The sequence below is a fragment of the Plectropomus leopardus genome, chromosome 8 (assembly GCF_008729295.1).
Source record: "Plectropomus leopardus isolate mb chromosome 8, YSFRI_Pleo_2.0, whole genome shotgun sequence".
Taxonomy (NCBI): Eukaryota; Metazoa; Chordata; class Actinopteri; order Perciformes; family Serranidae; genus Plectropomus; species Plectropomus leopardus.
Genome location: NC_056470.1, coordinates 16,259,449 through 16,272,949, shown reverse-complemented (window position 1 = coordinate 16,272,949; position 13,501 = coordinate 16,259,449). Strand labels below are relative to the sequence as shown.

At 37.9% G+C, this 13,501-nt stretch overlaps 2 protein-coding genes across 4 annotated transcripts in view; both read left to right on the top strand.

Moving 5' to 3' along the window:
- The first annotated feature begins 628 nt into the window (after nt 1-628).
- Nucleotides 629-6,941, top strand: lamtor5 (late endosomal/lysosomal adaptor, MAPK and MTOR activator 5). Its single transcript, XM_042492553.1, has 4 exons — nt 629-761; nt 852-913; nt 4,556-4,673; nt 6,501-6,941. The coding sequence occupies exons 1-4, from the start codon at nt 727-729 to the stop codon at nt 6,559-6,561; spliced, it is 276 nt and encodes a 91-aa protein (XP_042348487.1). The 5' UTR covers nt 629-726; the 3' UTR covers nt 6,562-6,941.
- Nucleotides 6,942-8,450: 1,509 nt separating this feature from the next.
- Nucleotides 8,451-13,501, top strand: part of slc16a4 (solute carrier family 16 member 4) — a 65,791-nt gene continuing 60,740 nt past the window's right edge. For 2 of the 3 annotated variants that reach the window (XM_042491270.1, XM_042491268.1), the window contains exons 1-3: nt 8,451-8,733; nt 9,006-9,082; nt 12,155-12,293. The gene's annotated coding sequence lies outside the window, so the exon portion shown is untranslated. The remainder of the gene's footprint in view (nt 8,734-9,005; nt 9,083-12,154; nt 12,294-13,501) is intronic. The other variant, XM_042491269.1, reaches the window with a different exon arrangement.

Below are 13,501 nucleotides of genomic sequence, written 5' to 3'. Positions count from 1 at the left end.
TATAAATAAAGATTATATTTTCAGGATGGGGAAAAATAACTCAACTAATCTAATTTTATATTCATGCATCTATGAATATCCAAATCCATTTCTCACCAGGGCCGGGATGAAGAGATTGGCATATGAATGAGGAAATGTAGAGTGGAAAGGTTTCATTTCACAGCTAATCCATTTGAGAAAATGAGTTTAATGAATGAGGATATAGCCACATGAAGAACCCATGAATAATATTTACATCTAGGGTTTATTAAGCTTATGTATCAAATGCTGATAGTAGGCTAGAATCTAAAATCTCCCAAGGAAATATAAACATAACCTAGTTGGTAAATGAAGTTTTAAGATTTTTTTATGTAAACATGCAAAACAAATGTATTCTTTCTTTCTATCTATCTATCTATCTATCTATCTATCTATCTATCTATCTATCTATCTCTTCTTACTTTCAGTACTTTAAGTATAGACCATTACAGATAGACATTACATGCATGTAAGAACACATAATAAAACACTACATGTACACGTCTACAAGTCTTTTTTACCGTCACGTGTTTTGGTCCTTTTCTTTTTTTTTTTTTAAACGGCGCTTTGTGTAGTTTGGTCCTCACAGGGTCCCGTAGTGCACGTGACAGTCAGCTGACTCTTCCCGGAAGCTTTGAGAAAGTAGACAACCACAGCTAATCCTCACACACAAAACTTGACTTTTCCAGTTATTTACGGGAATTAATCATGGAGTCGACCCTCGAACAGCATCTCGATGACACGTAAGTTAATACCGGAACGTTTTTTAGTTTTTATTTGAATAATTTGGACGTTAAAGACGACTGAAAGCTCTTGTTTTGTCTTGTCGGCAGCATGAAGAATCCAGCAGTTGTCGGTGTGCTCTGCACGGACCAACAAGGACACAACCTGGGCTGTAAGAAAACACTGTGTTACTTGTTTTATATGAGGTTTCAGTGGAAATATTGCTTACGGATGCTAACATTAAACTGGCCTTTGATTGAGGGAAGAGTAAAAGTATCAGTCAGTAAACTGCTCAGGCGGTAATATGGTTTTCATCCACAGCCCAAATATAAATGCTTCAGACAGCTGTTAAGTTGAATCCCCACGTTTTCTATATTTAGAAGCACAACATCCCACTTGTGCTGAAAACTGCAGCTGAAGTTATTTTTCATACACAGTTTAACCCTCAAAAAAAACTTAAATGTGTCTTGCATCCCCGGATGTCAAGTGTTCCACATAAATACAGATACTAAAAACATGTAAACAACAAACAAAACCATATAACAAACGCTACAAACTCCGTCAGACGTTTTGAAAATAGCATGTATTGCATCATATTAATCATGCCCTGTTACACTCGCTGTTTGATTCTGGTGCACTGAGGTTACTTGAAACTACTTTGGTTTCATGTGTTGATAGACAGGAATAAACAAATCCCTCAACCTGTTTAATTGATCCTGTGGAAATTTAAACCTCCTGTGTCATGGCAGAAGCTGAAATTCCTCAAATAACTCTGAAAAGGGGAACATTATATCAGCAGAAGGACACAACACTGTCTTTGTATATGCAGCTTTCAAACTTGACTCAAGTGTTTGACCCTCAATCTGAGCAGATTCACAGCAGGCTAGTCAGTCTAGCTTTAAGCTTATAAGACAATTAATCAGTTAGGGGACTGACGGGAGAATGATGGACAGCTCTTTTGATAATCAATAAACTGAAGTTATTTTTCTAGCATGAATGGCAAAAAAACCCCAACAAAAAACACTGAATCCAGCTTCTCAGATGTGAACAAAGTCAAATGTTCTTAGCTTTTTATTATTGTAAACTGAATATCTTTGGGGTTGGGACCATTGTCAAACAAACAAACAAACAAACAAAAATAGACATCTTAAGATGTCACCATGGGATCTGGGAACTAGTAATTAGCATTTTTTTGCTATGTGTTTACATGTTAGAGACCAATGGGTTATTTGAGAAAATAAAATGTAGATTATTTGATCATGAAAATAACTGTTTTCAGTTCACATAACAACAATAAACTTGTGAATCAAAGGTAAATACATTTATCAACTAGTCATTACAGCTAGCAGAATAAAATATTCCTTTATCTTTTCTTAAGTGTGGACAGTCAAGTGTTAAAACGCAGTATCAGTATTACAACGGCTTTATAACCTTGTGTGTGCAGTACTGAATACCTCAAAATTATTTGACTTACTAATGGTGTATCATTGTAGGATTGTTTTCCACATGTGAATTTCTGTCTTGACTGATGTGATCACATTTAACATGAAAAAAAAGAGGTATTAAAACTATGACATGCACCAAATGCAAAAGCTCTACCCACCCTTTTTATTAGTGTTATATTTGAACACATAAAAAACAAAGTTTATTTGATTGTTTGATTTTATTTATTTTTGTGTTTTTGTTTTTGACTAATCCTCATTGGTTTCCAAGAAACCAAAACTACAGCTGCAGTGGTCAAACATCTTCTTTCCATTTAATTTCATTGCAAAATTACAGGTTATTTTATAGCTCAGTCTTAAACAAAATGTTCTGACTTCTCATGAAAGTATGAAAGTCCCCTTCCTGAAGCATGACTCAGGTTTTTATCATCATCCGGCCAAAAGAAACCAACATAAATGGATGTCATTTTGCTAAAAAAGCACCTTCCTTATGTCCTGGTAAACAGGACCGTAAAACAATAAATTAAACTTACAGAGAAACAAACTGTTGGGATTCAAGCGACTGCACAGATGATTTGATCATTTGAGCCACTTTAACTGGACATGTGAAGGCATTTCCTGTGAGTCCAGCCTCATCGGACATGATGGCTGAGACTGCACGTCCTCTGTTCTCTGGAACAAAGGGACAGCCCTGTGCCATGGACTCATCTCAAGACATGATTAGTTCACCACGGTGACCACCCAGCATGTCACTGAGCCAAGAAGGGAAGCATCTGCTATTCTTCTGGCTCTTGCTACCAAAGCTCGCCCAAGGAAGGTTGCAGGTCTGGAGGACCTGCTCGCCTTTCCCCCACTCTCACAGCTAAGCTCTCAGCAGAAGCTGCAGCCTTGTCTCAGCTCTACTCTTCAAGCCCGAAGAGACTTTACAGAAGTTAGAAAGCCACAGTTAACTTCTCAAGGCACAAGGGGAACAGAAACGAGATAACACTGAACTGCTATCTCTGTAAGGACACCAGGACCGGCCAGCCTCCTCCTGGATCCTTAGAACTGCACAGCAGTGACTGAACCGGAAACTCTTTTCTTCAGCCAGCAACCCAAAAAACTCTTCTCCCACTCCTGGATTGGCAAGTAACATCTGGGCATAAATGTATTTTGGAAACATATTTGCAATCTGCTTAGTATTGAACATTGAGTAAAACGCCAACTGGCATTAAAACTAAACTAGTATGAATATATATCCAGTTCAACTGCAGTAGCTACACACATGGAAATACAACTTTGAACATTTCACACATACTATCGACAGGCCAGTTAGCTTAGTACAAAGACAGAAAACCGGAAGACAAAGTTAGCAAAACCTCTAAAACTCACTAATTAACACTTTATATCTTCTTTGATTAATCTGTACAAAAGCCAAACTCTTAAAAACAAGTGGTGGTTTTATGTTGATTTATATGCCTGACTGTTTCTCGGCCAGGGAATTACTGTGCCTGGTCAAAATGTTAAAATGTTTCTTGCCTGACAGATTATGACAGTTGAATAGACTGTTGTGCATGTGATGACTTACACAATGATATTATGTCTTCATGTTTTGAAGGGAACAACTTTTCCACTGAGAAGCAACACAATCAGTTTTGATCAGTATGATATAGTCAACTGGAAATTGTGCAAATTGCTGACAATTTTACTTCTTCATTTGAAAAGGTGTGTTAAGGCATTTGCAATTTGTTGGAAGTAAATGTAGAAATGTAGTAAATGTGTAAATGTAGCTTTCAACTTAGGAGAAACGCCTAGCAGCTGCAAATATGTATGTATTACCACTGGAGGAATTTAAGTCACTTTTAAAAATAGCACACTAAAATTTAAAATTGCACATTAATGTATTTGACTGTTCTGTTCGTTTGTTTATTAAGTTCCTCGTAAGCTTCTGTTTTAAACAGTAGCTACTCTTCCTGGGGTCTCCGTTAATTTCATTTACAATATTTCAAGTACAAGATTACACAAATACACAAAAACTGTCTAATATATACAGTAGCTCTACAAAATAATTCATCTCTACAATAGTTGATAGAATAAAATTCTGGGAAACTGTCAGTGAAATCACAGATAGATAGATGTGTTGGATTTTAACTGAATCTAATGTGTGATAGTTGTATTTGTCTGCTTGTATTTATTCTTGTAACTACATTTTATGCTGCACTCTAGGTCAGATTGCTCTTAGAAAAGAAATTCCAAATCTCAATGAGTCTTTCACCTGGTTAGATAAAGGATATATATACAGAGGAGAGGTTTACGGATGCACTTCAGTTCCTTCAGGAGAAAGTGTCTTCAGTTCTGCTCAGTAACAGTCTTTTATATCTCACCATCACCAGGCCGCGGCTCCCTGTCTGATGAACATGGCGGCGTTGTGTCAGTTTTGTCCAAACAAGCAGCAGCTCTCACCAAAGACCCAACAGACAGTCCAACTGTATGCCTGGAGTCTGAGTCAGGGTGAGCGCTGACACAACATTCTGTCTTTTTTGCTTGACTGACTTGCATCTCCTCACTTTTCTTCCCCCCAGTGGTTCTGTCTATAGTGGTTTTGATTAACGCTTTAGGAGATCGATAAATCTCTGAAAAATGGTTGAAGGCAATCCAGAATCAAAGATTGAGCATCTATTATTTGTTCCTCAGAAAGTGCTCCAAGTCTTGTTAAAGGAGCTTGTTTTCATTTGTGTGCTTTTGCTGCCACCCTCTGGACTTTGCAAAACATCTGCTTTATTGGTATCAGTAACTGACTGACACCAGTACTACTACTGTTATTACAAAAAAGTGACTTTTAATGTTATACCTCAAAGTAAATGTAGATGCTGCTTTGTCTGATGGTTGCTTTCTAGGTATGTCAGGATTACAGTAAATCAATGACTCGGTTACCTGAACAGTGACAGGCCAGTAAACCACATGTTATATGACTCTAGGTTTTAAGTAGAGTTTAAATCCCCAATTCAATATTTGTAGTTATATGTGTATTGTTTTTAAACAGCAGTAATGATAAAATTAACAGTAAGCTTCAATTAAAAAGTGCCTTTCAAAACATTATGATAAAGTGCTTCACAAAGCAGCAAAATAAAACAGACAAGTCATGAAAACAACAGCTTTTAAAGGAAAACAGATAAACCTTGTCTGATGAAAACAAGAAAATAAAAGACAGTTCAAATAAAAAAACTCAAGTGAAATCAGGAAATCAGCGCCAAATTACTGCTTGATTATTTCAAGCTACAACTGCTGCTGACATAGCAGCTACAGGCAAACAGAAGAAAGAAGACCTGATAAATCTCAAGTGAAACTCACTTTCCTCAAATATATGTAGTAGGGAATCCCTGCTCCATCTGTCTATCATCTAAGAGGTCCTTGACCTGAAAAACATTGCAGACCCCTGTTCTAGAGCCTGCAAACGCTCTGTCCCCTTTAGTTTTCAGCCGGGCCTTCAGAACAGACAAAGGATGCCCAAGGATCTCAAAGTACGTATCGATGTGTACGATACTAAGAGGTCAGAGATATAGCTGGGAGATTAGACATGAGGAAAATAATCAGTAAAATCTAAAAATCTATTGTAAAACAAACTGTGAGCCAGTGTAAAGAGGCTAAAACTGGAGTGATGTGATCACGTCGCTTGGTTATTATTCAAAGCCTGGCAGCTGAGTTTTGTACAATCAATAGGTTTTTGGTTCAGGAAAAGAGGCTGTTGCAGTAATCCAGGTGTCATGAGGTGGTCTGTGTCTCTTTAAAATAGTGCAACAAAAATATGTTTTTCTAGTAGGTTGAAACTATAGCTGAGGCTGATGATACTAAAAAGAATTGTTATAGTCATGCTTGCTTAGGGAGTTTTGGTTAAAGAGTGCTATTGATCAGTCATTCAATAATGCCCAAACTGCATTGTTTACATGGCTGTGGGTCGTCCACTGATCAGAAGATCAGTGGTTCGATCCCTGGCTCCTGCAGTCTGCATGTCGAAGTATCTTTGGGCAGGCGGCGCCTTGTACAGTAGCCTCGGCTACCAGTGTGTGAATGGGTGAATATGACTGGCAGCGTAAAAGCGCTTTTAGTGGTCGTAAGACTTGAAAAACACTCTACAAGTGCAGGTCCACCACATAATATTGGAGATGAATGACAGACAGGTTGATATGATCTATCAAACATCAATACATGCCATTCAGAGATATCACCAAAAGAATCTGCCTCTTACATGTTAGCTTTGACTGATCTCTGTCAGTGTGATTGTTGTTTATCAGGTGAATGTTTGTCTCAGTGAATTCTTTCTGTTGGATTGTTTTGCAGAAACATTCTCGTGAGAAGTCATGGGACCATCACAGTAGCCGTTCACAAGATAGCATCATGAAGACGACACAGAGGAGGTTTTCTTTTTTTTGTTGTTGTAAAAAAACGTACATATAACCAGGCGCATGAGTGTAGGTACAAAATTTGAAAGAGCTTTGAGAAAAATCTTCAGTTTGCAAAAGCAATCTGGAGTTTGTTGTGTTTATGATATGATCACATATTTTAACCAGAGCAGGCTGTGTTGTTTGTTAACACCTGGAGTGAGATTCTTAAATAGATAAATATATATTCACAAATGTGTCAGTAATGCTATTGTATTGATGTCACGTACAAATTTGGCTCTATATCATGTTTATTCCATGTTAAAGCTTTTTGTTAACATCCTTTAATCCAAGTCAGTCGTGCACAGAAAAACAACCCTTAATAAACTTTAACTCGGCATTCTGCTGACTTTCTCTTCTTGTTAAGTATTCATTGTTTTTTTTTCCTTTGCTCAGTGTTTCATTAATAAATTTCTTTTCTTTGGCAGCTGCATGACTTTCATCCAAGAAATATTTTTTAAAAAATTGCTTTCAGAGTTTTCAGTCACTAATTACATCTGCTATGAAGTCACTGAGGTCGCATTTGGCGGCAAGAGTGAAGGTTTTGTTAGAACATTGAGGAAGACACATAAAACAGGCATGGATGAATTACTGAATGGGTCTACTGTGCACAGGCCCAGGGGTCCAAAGTTGTAAGGGACCCCCCTGGCCTTTGATTTGCAAAATGTCACTCAAATGAACATGTAGCAGTCATGGTTGTATAAAGCCACCTGGATACAGCGTTGAAGGTTTGGCCCCATTAATTCCAGTCAAAGTTGCTCAGAGTTACATGAAGCCAAAAGCAATCTATTTTCATGGTATTAAAATGCTCTGTGGGCTGCTTTGTGGGGCCCATAGAGCAAGCTCACTTGAGACTTACGGCAACTGAGTGCAGCCAAGCAACTAACTTCCACTTAAGTGCGCTGCTAACTTTAATGGATATGAAATGATTTAATTGTGCAGCTCTTCTAGACTTTCAAAATGTTATCGGACTGAATGGTTCAAATTTCGATATTAAAAATAGTCACTTTGCGGGGGTTTTCATATTAAAAAAAAATATCCACTGATTTACAGACATCTCTGTCACAATGTAAGTCTGTGGAAAAACGTCCTTTTGGGCCCCATGGCATCACGTGACGTAATGCGGACAGTGTTATTCCATATTTGGCCACGATTTAAAATAGGCTTTAAAGCCAAAAAACCACAAAGAGAACCCCAACAATTACAAAAACATGCAAATCAACAAAAAGGGGGCAAAACCACTACAAAGTTTGTGAGTCTTTTGCTCCTGTGTAGGAGAGGTAGTGGGCCCCTTTTTCATATAGTGCCCAGGGGCCCCCATAGAAACGTGTGGTTGGGGCATCAACCACTTAATTTCCTGCATATCGCTGAATTTCTGTGCCTTTCCTGCACCAATTTATGTAAAAATGTCTCTTATTTTTTCAAAATAGAAGTCCTATGCTTATTTTGTCCTATGCTTATTTTGTCCTATGTCCTATGTTTTATTTTGGACAAATGCAGTTACTTTGTACCTTTATTTGGCGGTAGGATCTCGCGCATGTATTTTATGTAACTGTGGAGTCCCAGGTGTTTGCAGGTTTATCTGCACCGGGACACTTGACTTATATCTGGTTGAAGAAAAAACGAGTGTTTGGTCAGAAAACCCGCGCGTCCTGCTGTCCACCGCACGCGTTTGCTTATCTGCGGTGTGAACTGTTAGAGCAGCACGTCTTGGTGGCGCACTGCCTGTAACCAGGACCTGAGTAAAGTCTGCGGTGGCTCTGATGTTTTGACCGCAGAGCTTTTTCTCCCCCCTCTCCCTCTCAGATGAGGTTCACTGCTACGTCTCAGTCACGTGGCTCTCCTCAGTGAAGGCTTTGCTTTCTGCGGCTCCTCAGCAGAGCAGCGATGTTGAGGCTGAGACGTGAGGTGCAACTCAGAGGGACTCGCTCATAGAGGCAAAGTTATGGCACGGTTATCCTCGGAGAAAAAGGTCCCGCAGCAGTTTCTCTCAGTCAAAAAGTCCCTCACCGGTGACGCGCACGCCTTTCTGGGACACACAACCCCGGAGCGAGAAAACCCCAAATTACGCGTCAAATTAAACTAATTAAAAATTGGTGCAGAAGCGGGTCGAGGACCGGAGGAGATTTCAGGTATGGACTTCTTTTTTTTCTTGCACTTTTAATTCAATGCATTTATTAATTTGATTTTTTAAATTCATTTGTAAATTGGTAAACTTTTTCCCCCCTCAAGCACAAATTACTCTCCACACTGTGACCCTCGAGACTTACGTTTGATTTAAAACTTTTTACGTACATTGCTTATCACATGGCATCCAGATGACATCCTCTTGACGTGAGTGTGTCAGTGTCAGTGTGCTAGAATTTTGGCATGTTTCTAAACGACCCTCTTCTTGCCTCCCCAGCAGCGTTGAGTTGACTGAGGGCCACAATGCAACAGGCCTGTGAGGTGAAGATAACAACTCACTCACAGCTACACACGGTAAGACCTCCCTGTTTCCTACCCACAATAATACGATTTTGTGTACGCCTCTGTGGACTGAGCCAAAAGCTCTCAGCTAAACACCCTGCATTTACTACATAATCTCTCAATTCCTTGAGACTGATGTCTGCCTTTCCCCGAAACTTAGAGCAGGAGTGAGACTGTGCTCATATAGCTGGAGGCTCCAGGGTGTGAATTTGAATTGTCTTGATGGATGAAACAGTCAGGCAAGCAGAAAAAACAACAACAGAGAAACTTACCTGCAAAATAATACTAGTAATTCAAGTAGCTCCACTTTTAGAATTTTTCTTCTTTGATCTGTATTGCGCAATGAATAAATGCAATTTCTTGCAAAAGAGAAGTTCAGCTGACAAAGTAAAATATAGGGAATAACAGTTGAGCTGTCACTGCAAAATCTGCGCAAAGGCAGGTTATTGTCAGGGTTGGAACATGCCCAAAATCCTTATATTTATACTTTGTTAAAAATGTTGTACTAGTACTGGAATTTCTAACCTTGCAATGCAATGACTTGCAAATTATCAGTTACAAGGGGAAAATTTGACATTAAGGGCATAAAACTTAAATGTTTATTAAAAGATAAATACAACAAGGCTTTTTATTTTTGTGTGGCAATATCTTATCGAAACCTTGGCACCAAATATTGTCTTTTTCATTGTACGAATTATTAAAATTACTAATACAAATTAAACTTTTGTTAGCCTATCTAGTGTTGGAACTACTGCAACTAAATTAATGCATTTCAAAACCTCAAATCTCAGACATTCAAAATTGATATCTAGCCTATCAATTAATCAATATTTTTTGACAACATTACTCTGTAGGTAGATAAGCATGTTTTCTGGTTAGCCCGTTCAACTTTACAAAACTGTCCTGTTAGGATTCATGTACACTTGTTCACCTCGGCTGATCACCCAGAGAGTCTGAACAGGACTTGTCATCTCCAGTCACCTCTGTCCGAGTAAACTTTTACATTTACTTTCTGCATGCAGGGTTGATGTTCAAGAAAAACTTACAGGCTGCATTTGAGGACAACAATGCTGCAGAGGGAAATGGGTCATTTTACAGTATTGTTCTGCGGTCTCAGTGTGTATATATTACATCTAAATTTACAGTGACGCCAGCAGATGTACTGTCTTCTCAACAACTTCTTTTTCTTCATTTTACATAATGAAGAACTAGATACTTTTGTTTGTAGAGTTGGAGTGACATTTTTAACTATTATGGAAGCAAGATCTTTGTTGGACTTGTCGTTTGTGCAATTTGCCGCCATGTAGGTAATTTCACATCTAGAGACTATATCAAACTTTGAATTATATGCCCTGAAAACATGTCTGAACGGACATTTGAAGTGTCAGCTCCTAAAACCTATGATCATTAGCCAAAAAATGAAGGAAAGATTTGATGCGTTGTCCATCAGTGTCTGTTGATACAACAATCACAGGCTCCCACTACAGCAGTTTAAATACATGTTTGTTTGCAAGTGTTGTCTGTCATGCTGCACACTAAACAAAAACAGATTGTGCATTAGCAGGACAAATCTGTTGACCCAGTAAACCTTTAAAAGCAGTCAAATAGATTTGTCAAAGCACAGCTTTCGAAAAAGGGGGGTTTCTCCCACTTTCTGCAGGTGTGAACGCTTGCCTGCTCAGCAAAGGTGTGGCGAGAGCTCAGGGGTCAGCAGCAGAGGCACATCTGGCTGACTTAATTGGCGCTTTTAATTTTTTACATTCATGTTAGTGCTCGATTTATACTTGTCTGAAAGCAGGATATGTTTTTGAGATTATTGCTTGTCTTTTAGGAAACTTTTGCAAGGTTAATTTCCAAAAACAGTAATAAAGTTTGAGATTCTATTGTTGATCAAGTTGTGGGCATGTCTGTGTGTGAACCTTGAGAGAAATATTTGGAGTAGCTGTTACAGTTTGGACCTACTTATTTGTGCAAAACCTTCTTTCCTGTATTGATCCAGATTAAAACAAAGCAAAGAGCCAAAAAGAGCCTGATTACTGTGACAGCACATTTTTACCACCTTTTGTGATGCCAAAATGCAGTAATACACACAATATTATGATTATTATTAATTACCAGATTATCTTGTTATTACCAGTATTAGTATTATGAATGAAACACAAATGTTTGTGGGTTCTCTTTATTACCAAACATATTAGGAATTAAAAGTACTTGTGATCAGTCATTATTGAAAATGGGAACACAAAGAGAGAGAAAGCAACATTTGGTAGCATTTTTTTTTCTTCGTAAGGGTTACCTACAGTTTATACAGTGTTTGTACAGTTTATATAGTACAGTTTATACATGTTTATGTAACAATTCATGAACATACATTCACAATCTTAGAATAATTTAGTTGAACTTTAACCATTCATTCAAGCTACACTGCATCAGTCGGGTAAATAGTTTAAGTTCAACTAAAATATTCTGAAAATGTGAAGGTATGCTCATGAATTGTTACACTCTATAGATAAACAGTTAAACATCCACATAATAAGGCAAAAGGTTGAATTGTTGAATCTCAGCTAATACACTTTTAAAATGTTACAAATGCTATCCAAATAAAATGTTCTTCTTAGAGCCACACATCTGTTGAGTCAGACTGCGGACTGAGGTACCGTTGCTGCATCTGTGTTCACAGGCCACATTCTTATGAGTCTTTATTTGTTGACAAAATGTCTTAACAGCTTGTGCACTCAGTTACTTTTAATTATGCCTCATTGTAAGAATAAAAGGAAAAATGGCAGACATACATATACACACACATAAAATTTGAACATGTAAATAAGTGCAGATGTCACAGATGATTGGAAGTTAAATGTGGTTGGTTTATCTGTGGTTTGGGATGACTTTTGATGGATTCTGTGAAACATCTCAAAATCTACAGCATGGCTGGCACGAAATCTGATCCACGTTGATTGCTATTTAGATGGTGCTACTCATATATGTGCTTTCATGTTTCAGCGATGTGAGAATGCACCTGCACCAATTTTCATGTTCTTGTGCCATTTTAATTCACTTATCATCATCCACTTCTTGTTGCAGGTGTAAAGCTGATCTTGATGCAGCCATAGCTACAAGTGCCCTTCGACCAGCTTGAGAATGACACTCAGAGAATAAGGATACTGAGTTTATTCTGCACCTCCAGAGCCTTCAGGCAAACTACCAAATCAGCATTAAACAGGTAACTCAACAAGCTATTAGTTTAACCAAAACAGCTTTACCACACCAAGGTTACCTGTCATTCCTTCTCTGCATGTTTATTTATAATATTATTATATTATAATATTATTTATTATAAGAACACATTTGAATTAGCTATTAACATGATTTTATTTAATGCCTCGCTCTAGAAAATTAAATCTAGGACTTACTCCTTTCTTTGGCAATTTGGTAATCCTTTGTGACATTGTGCAACTTTAAGGATTAGTTTGCCTAAAAATAGTTCAGTTGTCCCCATCAAGAAAACCGACAGTTTTCTGTTGAACTTGTGCAACATAATCATTTAGAATTGAGGTGTAATGAGCAGGACTCCTGACCAATAAACAGACCTGATGCTGAAACTAAAATATGCTGCGTATTACTTTTTAGAAGTCCTGTTCGTACGATAACTGATACTGATAATAAGAATGAAAAGAAGTTGCAGTTGGGAGTCACAGGAAATGGCAACCACAGTAACCAAATGAGACACATTGAACCTTGATTACAGTCTTTGCACATGAATTCTGGAGAATAGCAGGGTTTTAGCACTCTATGCTGAAGGGGGCTGTATTTATATCTAACACTGTCTCCTGTCCATTCTGGCCAAAATGAGGGCAGTTTGATTCCAGTGTAAAGATAGAGGACAAAATCCACACATTGTGGAAATATGCAACCTAAAGTTTAGCTGAAACATGACTTAGTCAAATTATGTTGATATATCCAAAGTTACAGTCTTGTTATTGTGAAATTCCATCCCTGTTTCCCTGTTGAGCTGCACTAGAGGGATAGTACGCTAAAGCTTGAGAAAACCACTTGATTTTTCTGATAACTGAAACTCTGGATTTTGTCCCTTGACTCTTACACTGGGATCCTGATGATGAGGGAGCTTTTTTTTCTGGTGAGGAGGAAAAATTACAGCATCCGAAAACTGTTTCCATGTACATTTGGGCATGTGAGAGACAGAATGTGAACCTACAATATCCTAAAAGGCCTGTCAGCCCATCTGCTCTGAAAGCTTAGCTTGCATCTTTAAGTATATGTGAAATCATACATTGTTTATGCAAGTGCAGGCCTGTTAATATTAAAATGTCATTTTATAGTGTTGAAAATTTCATAGAGAAATAGATGAGTGTTCTCATATATAGCTGTGCCATAATTATAATGAAATTTGTGAAATGAACATTACCTTCC